Below are 27740 nucleotides of genomic sequence, written 5' to 3'. Positions count from 1 at the left end.
CTTCCCCCATGGCCCCGCCTCCTCGCCTGGCCAGAAGATGGGTGGTGGTAAGAGCTGCTCATGGAGCCTGGGCCACTATGGGGAGCCCTGGACCCTCCACCTGCCCTGGGCAGCGCGCTCTGGGGGGCAGGGACACAGGCCCCACAGCACCTCGCCCAGGGTAGGTGGAGGGGCCGGGGCTCCCCACTTCTGCCTGGGCTACCTGGTGGCTCTTACTACAGCCTAGGGTAACCACATGTCCTGTTTTGGCTGGGGCAGCCCCCTTTTTAAACCCTGCCCCGACATCCTGACATTTTTGGCAAAACGGGCCTTTGTCCTGTTCGCTCTTGCCAGTTGATCGTCAGTTGGCAAGAGCAAGTGGGACAAATACCCAGGTTTGCAAAAAAGGGTCTGAGGAGGTGAGTAGTGGAGCTTGGGGCAAGCAGCAGGGTGAGGAAGGGAGGAGAAGATCAAGCCAGGTCTACGCAGGGGAGGGGCTCAGGAGAGGGACTCGGGCCAGGTCCACGTGGGGTGGGGGCAGGACTGGCCTTAGGGGTGGGCCACTCAGGTGACCTCCCGGGTGCACCATGCGGCACTGCTGAGGTGTGCACTGCTGGTGTGGAGTCAGAAACTGCTCCCAGCTGGCAGGAGAGCACTGCATGGGGGGCGCCCAGATTCCTCTGTGCTTCCTGCCAGTGGAGGAACATGGGGGAGCGACTGGTGATACACAGATACTGCCCCCCCCCAATGTTCCTCTGTGCCCCCCTAGGGGGCTGTGAAGGGGGGAGCGAGAGCAGTACCAAGTACTCCGTACATCCAGGTGACTTTCCCCATCTGGGCCATGCTGGGAGGCATCAGGAGCTGCTTCTCTCCTGCCCTCTCCTTACGCAGCCCAGGTGGGGACAGTGACCTGGATGCAGGGAGCCCTGACATTTCTCAAATTTGGAGACTCCAGGAACACACGAAGACCAAGGATAGTGACCGTGAACACAATCACAAGTATAAAGTCTTATCTGTACTGCAAGTTTTATTGAAGCAATAATTAAAATTACAACTACCCATGTCTATACAAATCATACAGAAACCCATGCAATAACTACTACTCTAGTCATACTCAAAGATATTCTAGGGTCTGATGATAGAGTGATAGTTCCTGCCGGGGTCTTCCCACTTTTACCCAACCAGGGAATCTCTTTTATATTGTAGTTCTGACCACACCTAACACCTTAAGCATATGCATGAAGGTTTCAGCCCTCTTTTCCTTATCTGTACTTCCACACCCCATGAATATTGGGGTGCCCCATTTTTAATAAGTTGTTTCTTAGTTCCCCTTATTCTCATTAGCATCTATGCATAATGTGTCTATGGAAGGAGTACGGCAGAAAGGGATCTAGGGGTTATAGTGGACCACAAGCTAAATATGAGTCAACAGTGTGATGCTGTTGCAAAAAAAAAGCAAACGTGATTCTGGGATGTATTAACAGGTGTGTTGTGAGCAAGATACGAGGAGTCATTCTTCCGCTCTACTCTGCTCTGGTTAGGCCTCAGCTGGAGTATTGTGTCCAGTTCTGGGCACCGCATTTCAAGAAAGATGTGGAGAAATTGGAGAGGGTCCAGAGAAGAGCAACAAGAATGATTAAAGGTCTTGAGAACATGACCTATGAAGGAAGGCTGAAAGAATTGGGCTTGTTTAGTTTGGAAAAGAGAAGACTGAGAGGGGACATGATAGCAGTTTTCAGGTATCTAAAAGGGTGTCGTAAGGAGGAGGGAGAAAACTTGTTCACCTTAGCCTCTAAGGATAGAACAAGAAGCAATGGGCTTAAACTGCAGCAAGGGAGGTCTAGGTTGGACGTTAGGAAAAAGTTCCTAACTGTCAGGGTGGTTAAACACTGGAATAAATTGCCTAGGGACGTTGTGGAATCTCCATCTCTGGAGATATTTAAGAGTAGGTTAGCTAGTTGTCTATCAGGGATGGTCTAGACAGTATTTGGTCCTGCCATGCGGGCAGGGGACTGAACTCGATGACCTCTCGAGGTCCCTTCCAGTCCTAGAATCTATGAATCTATGGCAACCTGTGGTCAGGACAGGACATTCCACGGTGTTACAATCAGGTGTCTTGTGGTCTTGGACAATACATTGCTGTCTGTTGCAATCTGTTTTTCCGTAACATCACCTAATGGCACATCTTTTTAGTAATCTTGTGACCTGACTGGCATGGAGTTACCTGTAGGTCACCCACTCCTGACAAGCATTCCTAAGCCTATGGCCTCGTCTGGGGAAGCTAAAATCTTCCAGGCCTCAGCCCGTAGGCCTTCCATACCAGCCAGGCTTTACCCATATGTCTAATATATATATATATATATATATATATATATATATATACACACACACACACACACACACACACACACACACACACACACCACTCCTAAATACTGGTTCATCTTATACGCCTATAATCCTACCATTTAAATCTACTAGCATACATTAATTATAGGAAAAAATCGCATATAAATTATCCATAAGACTAAATAACACACTAATAAATGGCTACAATAGCAAAGTCTGGTACATTAATGTCCCCATTTTATACAGGGGATGCTATACTAATGTTAAAGCTGTTTCAGCTCAGAGATTACAGCCTCCTTTGTAAACTCCTCCCACTCTGGAGGGATTGCTCCTTTGCCCTCAAATTTTGCACAATAATCTTCTTCCAATATTGACCTGAAATGGGACACGAACCATTTCCAGTAAGACTGCGCTGAGTTGTCGGCTGTGATGCTCCAATTGGCATAAGCAGGTCCCACTTGTCTATAATTTTTATATGGAATTTGATTCTTTTCACAAAGCACCATGAAGTAGTCACTTGCTACAAGACTAGAGCAGATCTCAATGACAAGCTGGTCTGTTCCATACCACTGGGTACCATTCAGGGCCTGAGGACGATGGAAAGGAACACTGTGGTCTCCATCATGACCAGGTATTGTGTTTGTGCACTGAGCCTTGCAAAAGGGACATTGCTCCCAGCACCCGCAGAGCTGTTCAACTAGTATTTTATGAGGTTTCAGTTTAAATGGCTCCATATCAATCCCAGAAAATTCCTGTTTCAGGTTTTCTAGGACCGGGGGCAAAGCTTTATTCATTGCCTCTTTCAGAAACTCTATGTCCTTTATTTCCTGATGTTCAATGCTTTTCAGATCACTTCTGGGAAGGTCTAAGTCATCTCCAAGTCTGTTGCAAAATTCATCCAGCCACAAGGATACGTTGCCATATTTATCTTTGACAACTCTAGTCGAGTCACGAATAGCTGAAAGAACAAGAGTCTGGAAAGATTCAAGGGAAATAATTAAGAAATTCTTCAGTCTTGGATTTTTCTTGTCTAAACAATAATCATCAACGCATTTCTTGATAAAACTCTCTAAGAAGTCCCGTGGGAAATGAATGTATTGTCTGTACTTCTCAAAGTTTTCCTCCTCCGCCAGGGATATCAGAATACTGGTTTCCAGTTTGGATCTATTGCCATTGAAGGCCGAATAGTTAGACCTCATCTCATTGGCTATGTTGATGGCAGTCTTGTCATAGACTGCCTGGCGGAGAGCTGCAGAAAGCTTGGTGCATAAGAAATCAGCAAATGTTGTGATGGAGGCTGCTCCTTGGCAGGAAATTTGAAAACACTTAAAAAAATCGTCTCTTTTATTTTCGAGGTAGACGGTTGGATCGTTTGCATTCTTAAATGCTCTGTGCATGTCTTCAAACCGCTCTGCTGCCATTTTGCACAGATACAGGGATAACTCTATTTTGTACTCATTATTAAATGTGTATTTTGAGGTTTTGGCTGCAGAGTCCACCTCTCTTCTTATTTCATTCAATATTTCGTGAATGTAACTTTGATTATAATCCATTCTCTGCTGCTCCTTCATATCAATTTTCATGTTAACAAGCTGTATGATGCGAACTGTAACCTGCTCTATGTTCTTTATATCACAATTATCCAAAGTCTTATTGAAGATGCCTAGTGTTTTCTTCATGACAATATGCTTGGAAATATCGACAGAAAATGTATTTTTGCGGGAGGAACTTTTAATTTTCTCTGCAATATTGGGTTCCTGTTTAAAATGCTGCAGAAGAATGTTTTCTACATCCATGCTAATGTCAGGTTCCTCAGCAGAAGGGGCATCTGAAGATACTTCATAGACCCATCGTTTCCAAAGGCCGTCAAAGTTTTCTTTCAGTGCTGCCCCACTTAGTTCCTTGCCTTTTAATCTCAGAGCCAACTCTTTGCTTCTTTTGAATAGCTCATTTTCATATTCTGACTTCTTTTCAACAAGTTTGCTTTGGTTCTTCTTCAGTTTGATAAGTTCTTCAGATTTCCTCTTAGTTTCATCAATCAGCGACTCTTTCAGATCATTCAGTTTATTTTCAGTACTTGCTTTCCACTGAATTAGTATTTCACAGTCTTGATCCTCGGTGAAGAATCTTTCTGTGTCACTCATGATGGCACGATATTTTTCTTTAACTTCTTCTTCAAGGCTTCTCCTGGTGACATGCTGAATTTCTCTCTTCTTAATTCGATTGTTCAGTTTTGTCTGCAGTTCTAGTATGTGACTTCTCAACTGCCAGGTCCACTGGTTAAACATTTTTTCTAACCTGTTGTATGCTGCAATCTCCAGTGTATTCTTGAAGCTGAAAACAAAGTTCTCATTTAATAAAGCCTTCCACAAATCACCGATTCGGACTTTTAACTCTGACAGCCTCAAAACACTGCCCTTGGATTCCTTTTTGGCAGCCATGAGAATCTTGCTCTTTAGTTCCTGCACATTTTGGCTGTAGCTGGGATTCGGAGGTGCCATTGGTGGGTCCCCTTCCCAGAGGTGAGCAAAGTAATGAATGTGGGTGTTCACGTCAAATCGGATAACGTCACTAAAGCGGGTTACATCACAGAACTCTTGCTGGGCTGCAGTAACTGTCATTTCATCTAACTTTTGTTGGAGGCGTCTTTGTCCTTCCATATTCTGTTCTTTTGCAGTTATTTCTCCAACATTTTGGTGCACAAATAAACAGCTTGGGGACAGCTTTACTTGCTTCATCCTCAGAAAGGCCTGGACAGCGATCTGCAGGATATCTTGCATTTCTGAAGGATTCTCTCCAAAAATATTGATCAGAGTCATGTTGCCAAGACCAATGACAAAGGTGGCTAACTCGTTATCATGATTGAGTGTTGATTTACTGGTTAGTTCCATGGCCCGAAGCCCTTCAGTATCAACGACTAGTATATAATCAATGTTCAGACTTTGTTGGAGATTCTCATCCACTTTAATCAGTTGCATGAACGCCCCCCTGGTGCATCTCCCGGCACTGACACTAAACTGCAGACCGAACATGGCATTTAGCAATGTTGACTTCCCAGTGCTTTGGATACCAAGCACAGAAAGAACAAACACCTTTTTGTCTCCTAACTTCTCCGTCAACTTGTCAAAAACTGCTCTCACCCATTTCAGTGGCACATATGAAGCATCGCCGTCCATCAGCTCAACGGGATACCCTGAAGCCATCAGGTCAGCTGCAATTTGGGGAAGTTCAAGAAAATGTTGATCTTCTTGGGGCAAAGTACCAAGAGCTTCATAAATCTGAGCAACCTCTCTGAAAATGTGTTCAAGGCCAATCGTAGAAGCAGTTATCTCAGCTGAGACTGTTTCCAAGTTACGTTTCAATACATTTTCTGAGTCACCATTTTCCCCTGGGTCTGTTTCTTCCAGCATTCGTGACCATAAGACATGGTATTTTTGGCGAAGTTCTGCAAGGCGGTCAGAGCTCAGGTCATCCATAAATACTTTCAGCCACTGCAAGAAATATTTTTTGGTGATCTCTGAATGGGACTGGAGAATTTCCAGCACCGACCTCATTAAATCATTGTGGGAGGATGCTCTCCTTATCTGATCATGTCGTATAGCACGTTTTTCTGATTCAATTTGGCTCCGGTGCTGTTCAATGCTTCTCTTCATTTTATCTTGTAAGCGGCTAAGTTCCTTATCTTTCTTACACCACTTGTGCCATAATTCTCCTTGAAGAGGCAATAGCTCTTCCTTCATGCCCGATACGTTAGTCTCCTTGAAGAGGACCATCACTGTCTGTGCCATTGACTTGGCTTGTTTACACTCTTCTTTGTCTTCGTCAATGAGAAAACGATGCTGACGAGCAATTTCTACACAGGTTTCAAGACTACAAGTGGGGTTCGAACCAGCCAGTAAATCTTTAATTGTTGTTGCCAGTTCATCTATTAATTCTGCTTCATTTCTGTTCTTCATGCCTATTTTTATGTTTAGATTGGATTTACCTGCTACAACGTTTTCTTTTTCAGTCAAAAGACATACAAAAGGCTTTGGAGATTTCAGGAGATCACTTACAATTTGCTTGCCTATTTTGTTCTCATCAGAAGTGGTAAAGAGAACTACATTTATAGAAGCGATCTCCTGTAAAAATCTGACCTGTTGCTCGTGCTCTCGTGCATCCCCGTGAAGATTAGTGAAGGCGATGCAATTGTCAAATCTGTCATCATCCTTTCCACCTGGACAGTACCAGGAGATTTCCACAACCCCGTTCATCAGGAGACAATCTTTACTGCTGCCTCTACAATCACGATGGAAAAAAATGTCATGTTTGTGCTTACTCAGCAGAGCATTCAGGATCTTAGACTTAGAAGAATGAGGCGAATGACCAATCCGTGTGAAGGACACCACAGGTGTATCTGCTTGATAAATCAGTTTGTTTTTATAATTTTTAATGCTAGTCTCCACTCCTGATTTCTCACCATGATGCCAACTCTTTTTAACTTGGCTAAGGGACCAAAGAGGGAATTCTATTTGTGAAGTACGAGGATTTGGCACCAGAAGTGGGAGCGCAAACTGGCAGAAAGTGAGCTTTGTTGAAAGATACTGTCTCATGAAGTCATCTGCACAATGAAAAATTGCCATCTGGATGTCCATTGGGTGCACGTGTGTCTGCCTTGGTGTACCAGACTCATTAGTTCCCTCATCATCATTTAAAAAGTCCTCGTAGATATCCGAGGTTGCATCTGAGTATTCGTCCATCTTGCTTGACGTGTTCAATGCACTTGTTGTTCCTTGTTTTGTTTTACAGTCATCTTTGCAAACCAGATACCGTACCCGATAGTCCAGCATCAACAGCTTTTGCAAAAAGTAAATTGGCAGCTCACTCTCGGTGCTGGGCTGGCTGTCATGTAAAGAAGTCTTGTCAATCACATGGAAATCTGCCATCCCCATTTTCCTTGGATAGTAGTTTTCAAGTCCAAGTCGTCTGATCAAATTGAGAAAGTCTTGAGTTCTGAACCCTTCAGACATTTTAACATCCTTTGGCAGCACTTCGGGCTGTGGCTTTGGTAGGGGTGTCTGCTTAGCCCTTTGACAGACATCCCTTAGTTCTTTTATTATATCCTGTTTCTGCAGATTGCTACTGGAAGTTTCATATTCTCCTTTTACAAGGGTATTTAGGTCTCTTTCCAGGGCATTCCAGTCATCACATGCATTAGGCTTCATAAGGACATTAGCTACTTCACCTGACAACAAGTTTCCCAGGTGACGCTTCATGAAAGTCAAACGTTTGTTCTTCTCCTCTGGAGACACCTCTTTGAATTCAGTTGTCACTGTCAGACCTGTCAACAGCAGGAAAGCCTGAGCTCTGGAAACATCCTGATCCCTAAGCGTCAAATATCTCTCATGTGCCCTTTGCATTTCCTTTAACATGAAGTTAATTTCTGGGCACCCGAGGAGATACTGAAAAGTGTGACTTTCCACCCGGTATCCTGTGCTGGCTGCAATGGAGAGCAATAACAGCTCTGTGTCTATCTGCTCTCGGCCCTGTAGAGCCTTCAGCAAGGAACAGAAAGCTAAGCTCACATCCAAGCTGGCCTTTACTTTTGCTGCCTCCACTGCTGCTGGGGAGGAGTTAGGCCCATAGGTAACAGCCTGTATGTAATTCTTCATGTCCTGTAGGACTTGAATGAAATCAGCAAATTCAGAAACATGGATAGATTTTTGCTGCTTTTCTTCAGCATGAAAGATCCACTGCAGGATGGAGGAAGATTTGGGGAAATTCTTAACTGAATAGACATGAGGGTCCAGAAGGCAGCGCAGCAGAGATTTGGTGGACATGGTGTTATGTGCAGGTAAATCTTTGCACAGTAAAACTGTGTTTTCCAGGAAATCCTGAAGCACCTTATCCGACAGGCAGATGTCGATCCAGGTCCTGTTGTGTTTTGTTTTTTCAATTAGCTTCTGTTTGAAATTGAGCAGAGTCACCAGCTGTTCTTCATCCCCAGAGACTTCCCAGGTCTTCATTTCCTCTAAGAACGATCTGGCCTCATCCACCGCACTGACTAATTCCTCCCCAACCAATGTACTTGCACTGAGCGTTGTTAGGGCTTCATAGGCCCTTGTGAGGCTGCTGCTCATTTGATAAACATCTTTAAAATCTTGTCTGTGATTGGACAGGATTATGTCCCACACTGGAATCAGCCGAGAGCCTCTGTCAATAACAGACCAGGTTTTGTTACTGGCCAATAGTCCAGATTTCCATGCTGTGAGTGAATCCACACCAGGTGGGCCCCCTGTCTTGGTCACAAACAGCTGAATCTCTGTTTGCGTTTGTTTTCTATCTGTGCCCTGAAATGAGGCTTCAGAACCTGATTTTGACACAGTAACACCAGCTGAAATGCTCAAACCAAAGCCACTATAGCTGCCCCCAACATAAGAGCTGAGCGCATCAGATGTTCGTTTCTTCACCTCATCCAGCTGCTCTGCCCGGAATCCCTCAGAAGACGCTTTCCACCAGAATATCCCACCCAAGTGAAGGGGGCCCTGGTTTACATGAGACCCGAATCTCTTGAAGAAACTCCCGCCCCTGCTCTTCAGCAAGTTGAGCTTGTCCGGCTCTGGGATGTGACTCAAAAGCTGCTCGATCTCTTTTAATTCTTGCAGCGCCGCACTGGAAAGTCGAAGCTGATCCTTGGGGAAGTAGCATGAGGCCAGTGGGATGTAACTGTACTTGGTAGTGCAAATGTAAGTGTGTTCAGAGCGGGATTTGTGAGTTTCTTCAGATTCTGAAGAGCTGCTGTGATCTGAGCTGGTTTCAGCACTAAACCCCCCAAATCCACCTTTGGCTGCAACACTAATGCTGAAGCCCAGCTTCTCCATGGCCTTTGTGAATGTGGATTCTGCTTCTGCAGATGAAAACTCCTTCTTCTCAAACAACGGCCCTTGCTCTGGACCAAAGAGCTCGAACCCTTCTGGGATGTCTATGAGCTGCTCTCGCTTCTCCACCATCTCTGCAAGCTTCTTGGTCTGGTAAATGCCCTGCAGGGCCAGCCCTCCCGACGCCCATCTCAAAACTTCCTTGTCAGGGAGATTCTCACTCTGGGACACCGACTCCTCCAGGAGGTCTAATTGTTTGTGCACATTCTCCATCACCTCCATCAATGGCTTCTCGTGTGGTGCCCAATACTCTGGGGCGATGTCCATAGCTCCCTGCAGCTCCTCCTCTTTCTTTCTAACAGCTTCCTCATGTCGGCTCCTGCCTTTCTCCTGCATTTCTTTTAGCTCCTTCAGTGCTGACTTAGCCTGCTCCTGCCTCTTCTTTAGCATCTCCAAGCGTTGCTCCTGCAGCCGCTTCATTGTTGCTTTGCTGTCTATCTGAAGTAGCTCTTGGAGCGCCTGCTTTTCCCATGTGTGCTGCACGTCACATTCTAACTTTAGGTAGTCTTCATATTGCAGGTGTTTCAAGGCTGGGGTAGAGGTAACTCCAAGTTGTTTGTGTAGTTTAGGCAGCCAGTGCTCTGCATTCAGACCCACTGCTTCCAGTCTCTTGGCTAGTTCATCCTTTGCAGGGTCTTCCTGAGCTGAATTCTTGGGTTTTTCCTTTCCCGTAGACATGGCTGTGAAATGGAATAGAAAAATAATATCACACTTTCATGAAGACGTCTCTCCCTCCCTACCTCCGCCAGCTCCATTCCCAGCCATACGTAATATATAATGGGCTACACTGTGGCACAGGATGGATAAGAAATTATGACTTTGAAAAAATAAAAATAAATTAAGGATTTTTTATTTAAATATATTTTTCTTTTTAAAAATAAACCTATTTGAAATTATATTTGAAATGATCAAAATATATGTTAAGGCCTAAACTTATTATAATGTATTAAAATCATTTAAACAAAATACAATTAATATTAAGTAGTATGTTTGCTGGCTAATTTTTAAAGAAAGTCAAACCACTGAATGGCTGGAAGTCATTATCTAAGCACCTGGAACCAGAGTTTGCTGAAGGGCTAAACTAACTTTTGACAGCAGTAGCCTCTTCTGCAGGTGTAGCGAACATTTTCTTCATCTCAGTTTATTCAACTAGGTCAGTTCATTCAAAATTAAGAAACGAACTGGGAGTTGATGAAGCAGGAACTCTTGTTTTCCTCTTCCATTCTATGAATAAAAACTAGGTCTGAGAGAATGAGATCTACTAGTTCTAAAACCCTGCAGGTTGGGATGAACAGAAACAATATTGCAATTTACTAACTACAGATAATACTTCCTTTCATAAATCTGTCAGTTTTAAATATGAAATATGTTTTAATAAACATTTTTCTTATATTCAGCACATTTAAGGTAGTTTTATTTAACTAATAAGAACAAAACTTTAAATGCATTTTTTGCATTTTCACTTGAATTCCAATTTCCATTAAAGTAGAACTTGACACAAATCATAAGTAAAAAATTAAACAATCTCAGACATAAGAAATTCATCATTCACCGTTTTTCTAATATAATAAAGAAATGTAAAAATTAAGAATCCAAATAAATGTATGTTAGGCAATGTAATTATTTAAATAAATTTGTATAGATATAGGGTATCCTCCTGGTTAGCAAAAAGTACTATCAAATTTAATGTGAAGACTCTAATTCATTGCAAATCAACATGTTTTTCGTAGTTAGCAACCACTGAGACTCAACCTTTCTTTACGTAAATATCTAAAGATACAAATGCAAAACAAGATTAAAATTATTTAAATCAATAATTCCTGCTTGCTGATTGAAATCATTATTAAAATCAGTTATTTAAATGGCTTTGATTTAAATCAGAGCACCCTGGCTACGACGCTGGATAGGATGTGTGGTGCTGTTGAGGTGCTCTGGGCGGGATTGCGTCAGGGGTAGGAAAAAATAGTATGTGATCATATTATTAAAGGCTGTACCATTAAGGCTGCCTGGGCAACCTTATTTCTGGCATTTCCTACCTTTTGAGTGCTTAACTTTGCAACCATAGTAATGTTCTTTTAACATAGTTTGTGTGTGTGCCTGCATGTCATTTCCTACGTTTTTAAAAAAAAGTTTTTCAACAGCAATTCCATCATCTGGCATCATACTGACAACCACATGGGTCATCAGCAGGGTCGGAACCTTTAGATCCGCCACACAGACCTCTGTCACTTGAGGTAACTGAGTAACTGATAGCAGTAGCAGGTTGTTACCCAGCCTCCTTGCCCACCAAGTCCTAGTCTCACCCGTCCAGATTCCTGAACTTGGGCCTGTCATCTGAACCGCCCCCCTTACATTGATCCGTCCCACTCTGCTCCTGCAGCTGCCCCCCTTTTCCCTCCTGAATCCAGCCCCCACCCAACATTTATCCCCCAACCTGCTTCTGAATGCCACCCCCACCTTTAGCCCCACTAAGTTGCTCCCAAACCTGCTCCCTTCCCCTTAGCCCTGCTGACCCACCCTGACCCCTGGCCTCCACCCTAAGCCTTGACAGCTGGCTTGTGGACAGAAGACAGCCCCCTCCCCCCTCCACCCCCCATACCCTGGCTCTTTCAACTGCTGCTTGTTCCCTCCATGTAGCTCTGCCAGCCCGCACCCGGATCTCCGGCACCTCCCCCTTAGCCCGTGCAGCCTGTCCCTGGCACCCTTCCTGACACTTTAATCTCCCCAGACTGCTCCTGAACCCACCCCTGTCTGTTCCTGAATCCTGCCTGCCCCCCACCCTGCCCACCTGCCCCTGCCCCCTTAACACCACCAGTCCTGCTCCTGGGCCCATGCCTGGCTTGGCTCTGCTGAGCTCAGGTGAGCACTGATTTCTACACTGACTTTGAAGAACTATTTCCTCACCCCTGAACTGCAGCGGAAAGGCCCCGGGCTCCCTGCTTCACCGCCCTGAACCCAGCAGAGAGTTCTGGGATGGATCAGCAAAGCAGGGGACTACAGCTCCCATCAGCACCCTCCCCATGGCACATCCCCTTATTGCTGGCCAAGGAAGGGGAAGGTCTTGGACCAGGAATTGACCAGGGTCTCTTTGGAAAGCAGCTGCAGGGTGAGCCAGGGACTGCAGAGAAGCCGAAGCAGCAGCCACATGGCAGGGGGGAAGCCCCAGGACCCGTATGCCGTGCTGCGTGTGGGACAGGCTGTGCGTGCCGGACGTCACAGCTGGGTGCAGGGCTCCGGGGAACTTAGGGGATGGGCAGGGAGCAGTGGGTGGGCAGGGAGCCCGTGCAGAGGGGCCCCAGTGAGAGACACTGACTGAGCCTGGCCTGGAAGCCTGCAAGCTCCTATTTGCTGGAAGGGAGGCTGGACAGGAGAAGGCCCCCCAGGCACTAGGCCTGAAGAGCCCTGACTTTCTGGACGGCCCCAGGGACCCAAACAGGAACCGCTGGAACCAGAACTATTGAAGTCTCTGTATCTAGGGTACCTGCAACCTTCCCCTGTCCTGCCAGCCCCAGTAAAACACCCTTTCCCTGAGCCATGTGTCTGAGCGGCTACTGGGACCCACCAGGGCCAGCGCCTACCGGGCTAGCGCTGCAGCACCTGCAGTGCCTGCCTCCGCGTCATGGGACACCAGACAGCTCCTAGCACTACGGGTTTGGGGTACTGAGCAGCCCCCATAAATACTATACGTTAAACCAAGGACAGGGGACAAACGAGACTCCCAAAGGGACAGACAGACTCAGTCTGAAATCCCCCCTCCTCCCTCAGGGAAAATCACCAGCATTCAAAGACTGCCCCTTCCTTCTCCAGCACCTCGCAGCTCCCTGCTCAGCCAGCGCACCCGGCTCTTTCTTTCACTCGGCCCATTGCTTCCTGGGCACACAGTTGCTATCTCAGCCGGCTCCTGCTTTCACCGAAACCTCCCGCATCGTCCAGAAGGACTGTACTTTACTGTGCGACGTTAACTGTTTCCCACAGCCCTGCGTGCCATCCAATCCAAACATACAGACGCAGGACATTTCGGCAGGGGTGAGGTTGGAGGAAGGGGCTACAGTACGCTCCTAAGCCCCGTCCACACATGAAGCCAAAAATGAGATGCCACGTGCTGTAGACTGTGGAAATCTGCATAATAGGATCATCCCTTCTCGTTCTGACCTGCTTTGATCAGAAGAACTAGTGAGCGATGCAGACATCTATGTTGCTGCCATTAGGTTTCAGAGTTAACACTCCACTGATGAATGGGGCAGTTCAGAGATACAGTTTCAAGCTGTCTCCAGCCTCGGGGAGGTATTGCTGCATTGGTTACACTGGGTCACATTTTAAAGGGTTTTTTCCCAGCCATGTAAGTTAGAGCAGCGGTCCTCAACCTGTGTCCGCAGATCCTGGGGATTGGCCGACTGTGTCGAATGGGTCCGCGAAAGACTTAGACTGAAAACGGACTGAACAAAATTCAACTCTTTATACAGACAGTAGATTTCCAAAGAGGTCCACACCTCCATTTGAAATGTTTTAGGGGGTCTGCAAATAAAAAAAGGTGGCGAACCACCGAGTGAGCCGCAGAATATTGCTTTAAATTCAAACGTTGATTCTAGAGCACGAGATGGAGAAAAACCCCGGACACGTGTTGGGGGCGGAGCTAAAGCTGCAGCTGCGTGATCATGTCTGGCACATTCTGACGTTTGAGGGCATCACTGCGCAGCCTAAATCTCCTCTCCACAGGGCGCCCTTGGAATGGCAGAAGGATTTTCTGGTCCAAAGCCGAAGGAGGAGGGGTCCCAAACAGGAGGGAAGAGCCAACTCTGAACCAAACTTACCCATCTGCACTTTGCCTGGCAAGGACTAGAGCAAAAGCTTATTGTTAAAAAATGCCATTCTCCCCGCTCACCACAGGGGGTCGCTCTTACCCTGTGCATTAATTAGCTGGATGGAGTCTATAGAGACTCTCCCCAGCCCAGAACCCTGGGGCTTTCCCTTCAGCCCTGGGTTACCTGGCGGCATTTCTAGAGCTGCGGGAGATGCTGAGCCCAGGAGGATGGAAACCGGAGGTGGGGGGTAAGTGGTGCCGAGGGCCTGAGCCTGCCCCACTGCCAGGGGAGAATCTCACTGGGCAGGACCCATCGCCCTCGCAGACGCAGCCTTTTTCCTAGCAGGGAATTACCTGCAAACAGACTGGGAGCTTTACAAGTTCACTGGCAGCCGCGGATGATCAGGGACACGTTATCCTATGAAACCAGGGGCGGCAGGTTTGTGTCATTTTTGGTGGTGCCCAAAATGGGTCCAAGTCTCCCCCCCACACACACACACACACCTGCCTATGGCTCTGGGAGGGAGTTTGGGTGCCGGAGGGGGTTTGGGGTGCAGGCTCTTGGACGGAGTTTGGGTGCTGGGTTCGGGCTCTGGGCTGTGACGGGGTTTGGGGTGCAGGACGGGGTGTAGGAGGGGGTTTGGGGTGCAGGAGGGGGTCTGGGAGGGGGTTTGGGGTGCTGGGTTCAGGCTCTGGGCTGGGACAGGGTTTGGGGTGCAGGAGGAGGTGTGGGAGGGGGTTTGGGGTGCAGGACGGGGTGTAGGAGGGGGGTTGGGGTGTGGGCTCTGGGCTGGGACAGAGGGTTGGGGTATGGAAGGGGGTGCGGGGCATGGGGCTGGGGATGAGGAGTTTGGAGTGCAGCAGGCAGGCTGTCCCAGGGATGGGGTGGGGGGCCAGAGAGGGGGACTCCCCCCAGCCCTCTCCCTGCCCGCCGCAGCGAACCCCTCTCCTCCTCCCTCCACAGGCGCAGCAGCGTCTCAGCCTGCCCCCGGCACTGCCCCCTGGTAGCCGGCTGTGGCAGCGGCTGGCGAGGGAGCGCAGTGCGGAGCTGCAGGGGGCAGCCGCAGGGACACTCGGGGGAGGCAGGCAGAGGCGGCATGTGGGGCCAGGGAAGAGACCCACCCCCAAACTTTGGTGGGGCCGGGCCCCCCAGGCCCTGAATTTGCTGGAGCCCGGGCACCACAGGCCCATACAACTCGCCGTCCCTGGGTGCAACCAGCTGGGGACACAGGCACTTTTCCATTTGCTAAGGCTCCTTCTTTTGTTTCCTATGTCGCTGTTGGGCCCAGTGCAGCCTGGGGTCAATGGACGTGTCTGGGCCAGACCCAGCAAGGATATAAATGGTGGGGGAGGTTACAGCTTGGGTGGCTGCTGGTCAGAAACCAGGTGTAAATGGTATGGAATTAGTGCAACTTGCATTGATCTGCATCCAGTGCATGTGCACAAGGCATCCACATCCACTCCTGGTGTAACTACTCCACTGACACCAACGGGCTACTAGGATCTTAGCGATGCCTTTGGCCCTCAGAATCCAAGACCAAGGCCGACGATAGGTCTGAGACCCAGTCAAAGAACCCTCCTGTATCCCTGGGGGAACCTCGCTCCAGCCACCGAGAGGACAGTAATACAAAGACTCTACATTGTACTGAGCTAAATCCTGGTTCCATGGAAACCAACAGCAAAGACCCCACCCACCTGCCCCTGAACCCAGGGCCCCACTTTTATCCCCTGTCCTGCCCCCGAACCCACAGCTCTCATATTAACTCCCCACAACCTGCTCTTTAACCTGACCCTGCCATATTTATTTCCCCCCAACCTGCTCCTGAACCTGGGGCCCCATATTGATTCCCCCTTGATCTGGCTGAATTGGGACCCCTCCTTTATCCCCCCCCTAATCTGCTCCTGAATCTGCCCCCCATGTTTATCCCCCCAGCTGCTCCTGACGCCTCAACCCCACCCTGCTCCAGACCTACCTCCTGCCCCTTAGCCCCACTAACCTGCTCCCAGCTCTGCCCCCGCAGCCCAGCTCTGCCAGCCAGCTGCTGGGTGCATTTACTGCCGGTCAGCCCATGATCTCAGGCAGGAGCCGCGAGTTGTATGGGCCTGTGGTTCTGGGCTCCAGTAAATTCAGGGCCTGGGGGCACCCGGCTCCACCAATGTTTGGCGTCGGGTTTTCTCCCCAGGTCCCGCCTGCCGCCCCCGAGCGCCTCCCCTGAGCGTCCCTGCCTGCGGCCTGGGCAGCGGGCGGCTGCCCCCTGCAGCTCCGCGCTGTGCTCCCTCCCCGGCCGCTGCCGGCTACAGGGATTGGCGCCGGGGCAGGCTGAGGCGGCTGTTGTGCCTGCAGAGGGAGGAGGTACATAGCAGCTCCCCCCCCCCACCCCGCAGGTGACTCCACGTAGACTTGTGGGGGGGCTTCTTGGCTGGACCTCCTGAGCAGCAGCCTGGGGAGGCTTGGGTGAGTGTCACGCCAGGGGGGCTGCGGAGGGGCCCCGGCTCCCCCAGAGCTCACCGTTGCCAGCAGGGAAAGGGCTGGGGGGAGTCCTCCTCTCTGGCCCCCTGCCCTGGGGCGGCCCACCTGCTGCACCCCAAACGCCTCATCCCTGGCCCAGCCCCACACCCTGCATCTCCTCCTGCACCCCAACCCTCTGTCCCACCCCAGAGCCCACACCCAGCAGCCAAACCCCCTTCTGTACCCCAACCCTCTGTCCCTGCCCAGAACCCACACCCAGCGCACCCAACACTTCAAACCTCCTCCCGCACCTCCTCCTGCACCCCAACCCTCTGTCCCAGCCCAGAACCCGCACCCAGCACCCAAACCTCCTCCCGCACACAGCACCCCAAAACCCCTCCTGCACCCCACCCCCAACCACCAGCCCAGAGCCCACACCAAGCACCCAAACCTCCTCCCGCACTCAGCACCCCAAAACCCCTCCTGCACCCAACCCCCAGCCCGCACCAAGCACCCAAACCTCCTCCTGCACACAGCACCCCAAAACCCCTCCTGCACCCCACCCCCCAACCCCCAGCCCAGCCCCCACACCAAGCACCCAAAACTCCCTCCCAGAGCCTGCACCCCCAACCCCCAGTCCAGCCCAGAGCCTGCACCCAGCACCCAAACTTCCTCCCAGAGCCTGCACTCCAGACCCCCTCCTGCACCCCAATCTCCTGCCAGAGCCTTAGGCAGGTGGGGGGGGGCAGACTTGGACCCGTTCTGGGCATCACCAAAAATGATACAGACCTGAGCCCAGTCAGCCCGGCCCTTGCACCTTTTCCCAACACTTTAATATCCCCCCCAAGTCTGCTCCTGAACCTGCCCGCCCCCTCACCCTCCCAGCCTGCCCCAGCATCGTCCCCCTCCCCGAGCCTGCGCCGGGGCCCCGGCCTGCCTGTGCTCCGCTGAGCTCCTGGGAGCACCGATTTCTTCATTGCCTCTGACTAGCCTTGTTCTCAGGCCTGAACTGCCGCAGAAAGGCCCCGGGATCCCCCCAGCGTCCATTAGCCCAGCAGAGAATACAGGAGAGCAGGGGGCAAACGAGAGCCCCCTAGGCACGGGCATGAGACACCCCCCCCCAGCCCCAGGGGGGAATACCTGCATTAGGAGACTGCACCCTCTTTCCCCAATGCCTTGTAGCTGCCTCCTCCGGTCCCCGGCAGCTTGTTCACTTTCACTTTCACTTTCACTCCGCCTGGACTTGCTTCCCGGGCATACAGCTGCTTGCAATCTCAGCTGGCTTCTGCTTTCCTAGAAATCACAGGTATTCTCCATAAGGGCTGAGATTTCCTGTAGGGAGTCAACTGTTTCCCGCAAGCCTGCGTGCAACTCAGTTCAATCACAGACACTTTAGTGCTGGAGATTTCGGTAGGGGGTTAGCTTAGGTGGGGCTACACTTCGCTCCTAAACCCCATCCACACAGAATGCCGAAATGAGATGCCACTTGCTGTAGACTGTGGAGACCTTTATAATAGGTTCATCCCGTTTCTTTCTTATCTGCTTTGATCAGCAAAAATCATCAACAACATAATATGTATATATGGAGATATGCCTATTTCATAGAACTGGAAAGGACCTTGAAAGGTCATGGAGTCAAGTCCCCTGCTTTCACTAGCAGGACCAATTTTTGCCCAGATACCTAAATGGCCCCCCACAAGGATTAAACTCACAACCCTGGGTTTAGTGGGCCAATGCTCAAACCACTGAGCTATCCCTCCCCATAGACATTTACAATGTTGTCATTAGGTTTCAGAGTCAACATGTCATTCAGCTAAATGTAGCAGTTCATGTCTGCCGGAGATACAGTTTCAAGCTGTCTGAATGCTCCAGGAGACATTCTGCACTGGTTACATTGAATCACTTTTAAAGGGGGTGGATTTTATTTTGGGAGGTGGGTTGTTTTTTGTTGTTGTTTTTTGGGGTGTGGGGGTGAAGAGGTTGCAACCGTGTGAGTTAGAGACTTAATTTTGTTTTGAATTGGAACTTGGATTCTAGAGCACAAGATGCAGCCACTATAGAAAAATCCAGGATACATGTTGGGTGCAGAGTTAAACCCGCACCTGCATGTTTATGCTTGGCACAGTCTGACATTGCAGTGTCTCGCTGTGCAATCTACAGCGTCTGAACACGGCGTATTTCGACTGGAAGCGCGTCTCTCGGATAAAAAGGCAGTGGCGGGAGGGCTCACCTTAGCACGAGAGACGAGCCAGCTCTGAACCAAACTTTCCCACCTTCCGTTTGCCTGGCAAAGACTCGAGTCAGAGCAAAAGCTGCTTCTGCTAACAATGCCATTCTCCCCTCTCACCGCAGAGGGGCAGCTCTACCCTGGGCATTAATTAGCCGGCTGGCATTTATAGAGATGCCAGCCTCAGCCAGGGCTCTCCCCCTCCCAGAGCTGGGGGGCTTTTCCCTTCAGCCATTGGTTACCACCCTGATGGGGTTCTAGAGCTGCTGGGGGGTGCTGACGCAGCCCAGGAGGAAGACAGATGGAAGTGGAGAGCTCGTGGGGTCCAGGCCATGAGCCTGCACGCTGCCCGGGGTGAATTTCACGCAGACTAAACCTCTGACCTCACAGCCGCAGCCATTTTGCTCTCCAGGAGTTATTTGCAAACAGACCTTGAGTTTGACGAGTTTATTGGCAGCAGCGGATTATCAGGGACACATTATTCCATCTTCTCCCCGGCCCCTCCCCACCTACACTTCCCTTCTCTGTATTGACTGCTTCCAAACCTGCCCTCCAGGACAGAGGGGACATGAAACCCGCTGGGGCTGCAGGTGCTTTTCCATGCTTTGCTAAAGCTCCTAAATTTGCTTCCCATGTAGCTCTTGGGCCAAATGCAGCCTGGGGTCAATGGACGTGTCTGGCCAGACCCAGCAAGGATATAAATGGTGGGGGAGGTTACAGCTTGGGTGGCTGCTGGTCAGAAACCAGGTGTAAATGGTGTGGAATTAGTGCAACTTGCATTGATCTGCATCCAGTGCATGTGCACAAGGCATCCACATCCACTCCTGGTGTAACTACTCCACTGACACCAACGGGCTACTAGGATCTTAGCGATGCCTTTGGCCCTCAGAATCCAAGACAAAGGTCGACAATAGGTCTGAGACCCACTCAAAGAACCCTCCTGTATCCCTGGGGAACCTCGCTCCAGCCACTGAGAGGACAGTAATACAAAGACTATACGGTAACAGCTTCGTTATCTGGCATATTGAAGGAATGGGGGCTGCTAGTAAATAAAACATTCCTGTTAACTAAGAGGGAGGGAGTTTGGGTGCAGGAGAGGGCTCAGGGCTGGGGGTTGGGGTGCAGAACGGGGTGCGGGACATGGGCTCTGGGAGGGTATTTTTGGGTGTGGGAGGGGGCTCAGGGCTGGGGGTTGGGGCATGGGAAGGGGTGCAGGGAGCCGGATCGGAGCAGCACTCACCTTGGGTGGGTCCCTGCAAGGGGCAACATGTCCCTGCTGCTCCTAGGTGGAGGCATGGCCAGGCAGCTCTGCACGCTGCCTCCACCCACAGGAACCGCCCCCGCAGCTCCCATTGGCCATGCTTCCCAGCCAATGGGAGCTGCGGAGCCAGCGCCCAGGGCGGGGCAAGGCAGGGGCAGCATGCAGAGCTGCCTGCTGCGCCTTCACCTAGGAGCATCAGGGACATATTGCTGCTTCCGGGTAGCCATGCAGAGCCAGGTAGGGAGTCTGCTGGCCCCGCACCAACCGGACTATAAACCGGACTTTCAGTGAAGATCAGAAATCCCAGTTGATAGCGATTTCCGGTTGGAAAAGTGCTGGAGAACACAGCTTTTACTGTACATTGTACTGGGCAAAATCCTCGTTCCATTGAAACCAAAAGCTCTCACTGAACTCAGGGGAGGCAGGCTTTGGCCCTTTGTCTCTGCAGCGAAGCGTTCCACTCATCACCTGGTTCTAGCAAAAGATTCCAGTTACAGCCGAAGTGGCTATTAAACCTGGTTCAGTTCCCTTCGGAATGCCTCAAACTGGGCCTTCAGCAGGGCTTTGTAGGTATCCGTGCCCAGCTGACGGTATTGCCACAGTTCATTATCGTGACACGTACTGTCCCCAGAATGGGTCGTGTGTGAGCCACAGGGCACCCAGTCACACACTGGCTATTGATCCTTTTACTTGTAGTGTTTGTCTAAGAAAGGGAATGAACTCGCTGTCTGAAAAACAATACAGGAGGGAGTAGATGGTGGAAATGGTATGACTGGGTGATAATAATGACTTCTTCCAGACCAATTTCCCCACTGATTGTATGACTGAGTGTCTCTGTTTTATAATATATATATATATATATATAGTGTGTATGTTTGTGTGGGTGGGTACATACACTGAAATTAGTGGCAGCTATTGGGTACTGATCACTTGAAATCAGGTGATTTATTTAGGTGCCTTAATCTAAATTTATGCACTTAACTTTAGGCCCCACAGTTTGAAAATCTGGGCTTTTATTTTTTTGCCATCAATGTTCTCAGATTTTATGAGGAGTCGAGCGTGGTGCTGCCACCAGGGGCCCCACACAGCTAACTTACATCATCCTTTGCTGCTGTGCTCCTGTAGTCTGTGGAGTTGGAATTCCCTGGGCAGCTGTTGGTAAATACGTTACTGAAGGCACAAAGACTCTGTTGCAGGACCTCACTAAGCTGCAGTTTAAAAAACCCACGCTTGATTGCTAGTACAGAGGGAGCCCGCGGCTTGAGAATGATGTCAGCTCTTAGATTCATAGATTCATAGATTATAGGACTGGAAGGGACCTCAAGAGGTCATCGAGTCCAGTCCCCTGCCCGCATGGCAGGACCAAATACCATCTAGACCATCCCTGATAGACATTTATCTAACCTACTCTTAAATATCTCCAGAGATGGAGATTCCACAACCTCCCTAGGCAATTTGTTCCAGTGTTTAACCACCCTGACAGTTAGGAACTTTTTCCTAATGGCCAACCTAGACCTCCCTTGCTGCAGTTTAAACCCATTGTTTCTGGTTCTATCCTTAGAGGCTAAGGTGAACAAGTTCTCGCCCTCCTCCTTATGACACCCTTTTAGATACCTGAAAACTGCTATCATGTCCCCTCTCAGTCTTCTCTTTTCCAAACTAAACAAACCCAATTCCTTCAGCCTTCCTTCATAGGTCATGTTCTCAAGACCTCTAATCATTCTTGTTGCTCTTCTTTGGACCCTTTCCAATTTCTCCACATCTTTTTTAAAATGCGGCGCCCAGAACTGGACACAATACTCCAGCTGAGGCCTAACCAGAGCAGAGTAGAGCGGAAGAATGACTTCTCGTGTCTTGCTCACAACACACCTGTTAATACATCCCAGAATCATGTTTGCTTTTTTTGCAACAGCATCACACTGTTGACTCATATTTAGCTTGTGGTCCACTATAACCCCTAGATCCCTTTCTGCCGTACTCCTTCCTAGACAGTCTTTTCCCATTCTGTATGTGTGAAATTGATTTTTCCTTCCTAAGTGGAGCACTTTGCATTTGTCTTTGTTAAACTTCATCCTGTTTAACTCAGACCATTTCTCCAATTTGTCCAGATCATTTTGAATTATGACTCTGTCCTCCAAAGCAGTTGCAATCCCTCCCAGTTTGGTATCATCCGCAAACTTAATAAGCGTGCTTTCTATGCCAATATCTAAGTCGTTGATGAAGATATTGAACAGAGCCGGTCCCAAAACAGACCCCTGCGGTACCCCACTCGTTACACCTTTCCAGCAGGATTGGGAACCATTAATAACAACTCTCTGAGTACGGTTATCCAGCCAGTTATGCACCCACCTTATAGTAGCCCCATCTAAATTGTATTTGCCTAGTTTATCGATAAGAATATCATGCGAGACCGTATCAAATGCCTTACTAAAGTCTAGGTATACCACATCCACCGCTTCACCCTTATCCACAAGGCTCGTTATCCTATCAAAGAAAGCTATCAGATTGGTTTGACATGATTTGTTCTTCACAAATCCATGCTGGCTGTTCCCTATCACCTTACCACCTTCCAAGTGTTTGCAGATGATTTCCTTAATTACTTGCTCCATTATCTTCCCTGGCACAGAAGTTAAACTAACTGGTCTGTAGTTACCTGGGTTGTTTTTATTTCCCTTTTTATAGATGGGCACTATATTTGCCCTTTTCCAGTCTTCTGGAATCTCTCCCGTCTCCCATGACTTTCCAAAGATAATAGCTAGAGGCTCAGATACCTCCTCTATTAGCTCCTTGAGTATTCTAGGATGCATTTCATCAGGCCCGGGTGACTTGCAGGCATCTAACTTTTCTAAGTGATTTTTAACTTGTTCTTTTTTTATTTTATCTGCTAAACCTACCCCCTTCCCATTAGCATTCACTATGTTAGGCATTCCTTCAGACTTCTCGGTGAAGACCGAAACAAAGAAGTCATTAAGCATCTCTGCCATTTCCAAGTTTCCTGTTACTGTTTCTCCCTCTTCACTAAGCAGTGGGCCTACCCTGTCTTTGGTCTTCCCCTTGCTTCTAATGTATTGATAAAAAGTCTTCTTGTTTCCTTTTATTCCCGTAGCTAGTTTGAGCTCATTTTGTGCCTTTGCCTTTCTAATCTTGCCCCTGCATTCCTGTGTTGTTTGCCTATATTCATCCTTTGTAATCTGTCCTAGTTTCCATTTTTTATATGACTCCTTTTTATTTTTTAGATCGTGCAAGATCTCGTGGTTAAGCCAAGGTGGTCTTTTGCCACATGCATTTGACCTGGGTTTATCTTGAAAGCTCTTTCCAAAGACTCACTTCTCCTGCAATGTCCACAAGTAGGGGGTGAACAATCACCAAACCCAAACCCTCCACCTTATGTCCTTCTTGGTGCAGCTCCAGTGGGTCCTGGCTTCTCTGTGTCTTTCAAATGCAAGCTCTTTGGGGCAGGGAACTTGCTTTCTTCTCTGTCTGTACAGCACCTAACACAACAGGGCCTTGAGCTTGATCAGAGACTGTAAATGCTACTGAACTAGAAACCAGTATAACGGGGACTTGTCTTTGTTCTGTACAACACCTAGCACAGGGCCAGTGCTGCACAACCAATAATGGAAACTGTGGCACTTGCAGTTTGCATCATAGAAGAGCAGGGTTGGAAGGGATCTCAGGAGGTTATTTGGCCAACCCGCTGCTCAAAGCAGGACCAATCCCCAGACAGATTTTTGCCCCAGTTCCCTAAATGGCCCCCTCAAGGATCAAACTCACAACCCTGGGTTTAGGAGGCCAATGCTCAAACCACTGAGCTATCCCCCCCTCCCTCTCTTTCACCCACACTGGAGCAGGGGGGGTCTGCCCCTTTAAAGGCCTGCAGAGCCCGGGAGCAGCAAGCCCTGACCCACGTAGAAGCCCAGCAGGTGTCGGGAACCAGGTGATCCAGCCAAGCAGCAGGTAATGGTTGGCTGAGTCCCAGTGGAAGGGATTAAAACAGAGCTGGGGGTGGCTGACTGCTCTGTCCCCACGTTGGCGGACAGGTCCACCGGGCCACAAACACATTAGCCCAAAAGGCTTGACAGCATTATAAGACATAGCAGTGGCATTCTGCCAGGGACACAGTGCAAAATTCCCCAGAACCCCCGTCTGGCAGCCTTCAGGGCAGGGCACATTGGTTGAGCTCCGTGTCCTGCTGTGTGGAAGCAGAAGGACCGGGATGGGGCAAGATGGTGATGGTAGGCTATGCCAGCAAGTGGTGGTCTCTGTCCCCCAAAGCAGTGCTTTCTCCTGGGTTAGTCCGCAGCAGTGCAAAGGGAAGGACAGGGGGTGGGGGGTGGATGTGGCCAGTGACTCCATGGCCACATGGATCCCCGGGCTTTTATCTCCGTTAATGGGCAGTGATGCGATCACAGCTAAGCAGGTGGGCCGTGCCCTGGGGAGAGGCTGCCGTTCCGCTAGCTCCCCGCTGAGACCCGCTGCACAAGGGCTCTTTGTGTAGAGATGCCCAGTTTGGCCCTTTTGCAGCTGCACAAACCTTTGCGGGAGGATTTTGCCTGGCAGCAGAGCTCTCTACTGCTGCAGGGATGGGCTCCAGGCTGCTCCCAGGGGTAACCGTATGTATTATTTACGAGTGTAGTTTTTAATCACGCTGAATGCTCAGTGCCTGGATGCTCCAGTGATGAAAATAATGGGTGGTTTTAGAGACGTGACTAAATAGAGGCCGGGATCAGTACGGACGGTTCCTTAGTCTGCAGAGAATAAGCACAAACAATTCCACATCATTGGGATGCATTCAGCCAATGCTCAGCAGTTAAGTGGTGCTGAACCAGGTGTTGAATAGGAGTTGAGTTCAGAGCTGATGGAAAAGGGGGAGGGATTCTGATCTCCGTGACCTCAGTGCAAGGCCCTGTCCACATGACAACTGTGAACCAAGTTTGTAACCATTTCATGGACTGATTGGCTCTCAACATGGTTTGTGTCTACTGTCGGAGAAAAACTGAGTTCTCACTATTTTGTTTAGGTACAGCAAGTCAGAGCTTTTTATTAACTCTCACATGTGCAGAGGAGAGAGCAAGCAGGTCTCTCTCTGGTAACTAATTACAGCAAGCATTTATACCTTTCATTACAGAAATAATGAGGGACAGCTGCATTTTGTTTATACATAGGCCATCTTGATATCTCATTTCCTTACTTGTTTTGACTCTTGCCTACATACAATTAGTTTCTATACCTTATCTACACAAGGTCTTCTTCACCTTATCTATACTGAGGTCACAATGACTTCTTACACAACTCTTTCTCACCCGTCTCACACAATCCTCACACAATCCTCGCTTCTACAAATCTCGCGTTATCAGGGTCACAGCTAGCTTGACTCTTGCTAACAAAGACTGTCTCTTGCTAACGAAGCCTGACTCTTGCTAACAACCATCATGCATTGCAGTTCCCTTCTGTCAGTTCTTTTCTCTGCTTCCACACTACACAACCAACACCTGGTAAAAACAGGGTTAGTAGCCATGGCAGCTAAAGCGTTTCACACTTGCCTATGGCTGTGTCACTATAACTCGGCTGTGACGGTGTTATTATGATGCGGACAGGACCCTCTCCCTACCCCAAACCGATCTGGCCAGTCTGCCTTCTTCCCAGTTCTCTGTGAGCTGGGCTATCCCAGAATGCATTGCCCCACGGGTTACTGGTGCTGCCCTCTCTGCATATCCTTCAGCCACTCTGTTCTCTAGTGAGGATAGTTCTGTTGAGGAGAGCTGCCCAGATTTTCCCAGCACGCACTGATACGAACAAGGTTAGGCAGCATGTTAAGTGTGGATGCAATGACAAAAAAGCTTTGTGTGACCAATAACAGAATCACACAACCAACAGTAACTGGCTACTCCCCTAACTGGTTACAAAATCACAGTTAATAGGTGCAGTATAGACAGGATCTAAATCTGAAGCAACTCCTCTAAAGTCAATGGAGTTAATCCAGAATTACTCCGGTGTAACTGAAAGCAGAATTTGGCCAGGGTCCTGACAGGTAAAGATTAGAAGAAGCGGGGGGGGGGGGGGGGAATCAAACGAAGGTGAAATGCGTTACAAAGATGTCAGAAATCACCTTCCTCAAAACAGGGATCATGTACTCGCTGAGCCCAGCCTCCCAGAGAAGGGCTGAGCTGGTGAATTTCAGCAGCTGGGTTAAATTCAGGGGATCGCAAGGCCCTGGTTTGATTGGGAAGCCGGAGCAAAGACTTGTCTTACACCTCACTCTGAAAGTGGCCAGGTTTGGGCTCAGGAATAGCTGCTGGGATTGAATTTCGGAGGGGCAAGCCCTGACCCGGAGAATGCCCTGCCCTCTCCTCCCCCCAGCGTCATCCCTAGGACAGAGAACCAAAGCCCGTCTTCCGAGCACACGTGCTGAGGCAGGGGATAGGGAGAGAGCTGAGCTGAGCTAACCGGGGCCTAGCCAACTTGCTGTCTGGTTTTCACTTCTGGATCCTTTTGACTTCAGCTGGAGCTACGGCTGCTCGGCACGTGGGAAGCAATTGGAGCTTTATCGTTAGTAATTTCAGCTGGAAGTGAGCTGGCAGGCAGAGCAGAGAGCAGCACGCTGGGCTGTCTGTCCTACTCAAAAGGCCCTATTACCCACTAGCTGAAGCTTGAAAGTGGCCTTGGGCATTAGCCCTAGGGACAGCACGTTGCAGTGATCTAGACTAGAGGTCACAACGGTCCAGATGATCACGGTCAGGTCTGAATCTGAGAGGAACGGTCAGCAAAAAATGAAGAGAGCCTCTGGCCACTGCCACTGCGTGGGAGTCCAGAGCAGAGAAAAGCCCAGGAGAAACCCAAGGCCTCAGGCTACTTTGACAATAGATAGGCCAGGGCCCTCAGCCGATGGAGCAGACACAGGCTTTGTCCTCAAACTGCTTCCTCTTGCCAAGCAGCATTGCTTCCCTTTTATCTGAGCCGATGCCAGCGGGTTTCCAGCCAGGTCCCCGTCTCTGCCAGACATTGACCAGGCAGGGAATTGGTCCTGTCCCAGCCCACGGGGAAGGAGCCGTAGAGCTGCATGTCCATGGAATAAGCAGTGCAATATTTTATTTCATCTTCAGCCTTTTCCCAAAAATGTCTAATTGCCTTTTAGAGAGACAAGGTGGGTGAGGTATTGTCTTCTATTGGGCCAGCTTCGGCTGGCGAACGAGACAAGCTTTCTTCAGGCAGTTGCCTTTTGTTAATGAGGTTCACGGGCCACTTACCAGGGTAAGCAGGTTCTACAAGAAAACGGGAAAACGTTCTGTAACGAGAGGTGATCGGGTACCCAGGTGTAAATCAGGAGCAAGTCCGCTGAAGTAAATGAAGTTACACTGACGTAAAACAGCATGAGCGGGAGGAGAATTGGGCTCCTTTGGACAGGTATAAATCCAGAGTAACTCCGCTGAGTTTGATTTACACAGTCGATCTGGTCCTCATTTCAATAGGAGAGAGGTATGTAAATTAAACAGTACAGCAGGCAAGGGAGAAAAGGGACATTTTCAGGTGCATTTTGAATGAGTATATAGGGCCAGACCCTCATCTAGTTTAATTCTGAGTAGCTCCATTGAGCTATGCTGATTTCCACTAGGTGAGGATTTAGCCTGGAGAACGGATGAGGTTGTTCCATATGGCGGAAGCTGCGGAGGAGACTTTAGTAGGGACAATGACAAGGCCGTAGAAAGAGACAGGGATGTGAAGACAGGAATAAAGAGAGAGAGATTGTTATTTGTATT

At 49.2% G+C, this 27740-nt stretch overlaps 1 protein-coding gene across 1 annotated transcript; it reads right to left on the bottom strand.

Annotated features, from left to right (window-relative positions):
• Positions 1-2361: 2361 nt before the first annotated feature.
• LOC117875452 (interferon-induced very large GTPase 1-like) lies at positions 2362-17722 on the bottom strand. Its single transcript, XM_034766820.1, has 2 exons — positions 17636-17722; positions 2362-9925 (listed from the first exon to the last, which is right to left on the bottom strand). The coding sequence occupies exon 2, from the start codon at positions 9921-9923 to the stop codon at positions 2592-2594; it is 7332 nt and encodes a 2443-aa protein (XP_034622711.1). The 5' UTR covers positions 9924-9925; positions 17636-17722; the 3' UTR covers positions 2362-2591.
• Positions 17723-27740: the final 10018 nt, after the last annotated feature.

Source organism: Trachemys scripta, chromosome 3 (assembly GCF_013100865.1).
Source record: "Trachemys scripta elegans isolate TJP31775 chromosome 3, CAS_Tse_1.0, whole genome shotgun sequence".
In the NCBI taxonomy this organism is placed as follows: Eukaryota; Metazoa; Chordata; order Testudines; family Emydidae; genus Trachemys; species Trachemys scripta.
The sequence above is the reverse complement of the archived record's forward strand: the minus strand, read 5'-3'. Positions and strand labels throughout refer to the sequence as shown.

Bases quoted from the DNA above. Each gene is read 5' to 3' on its own strand.
- LOC117875452 (XM_034766820.1), bottom strand. From the start codon at position 9,923: ATGTCTACGGGAAAGGAAAAACCCAAGAATTCAGCTCAGGAAGACCCT.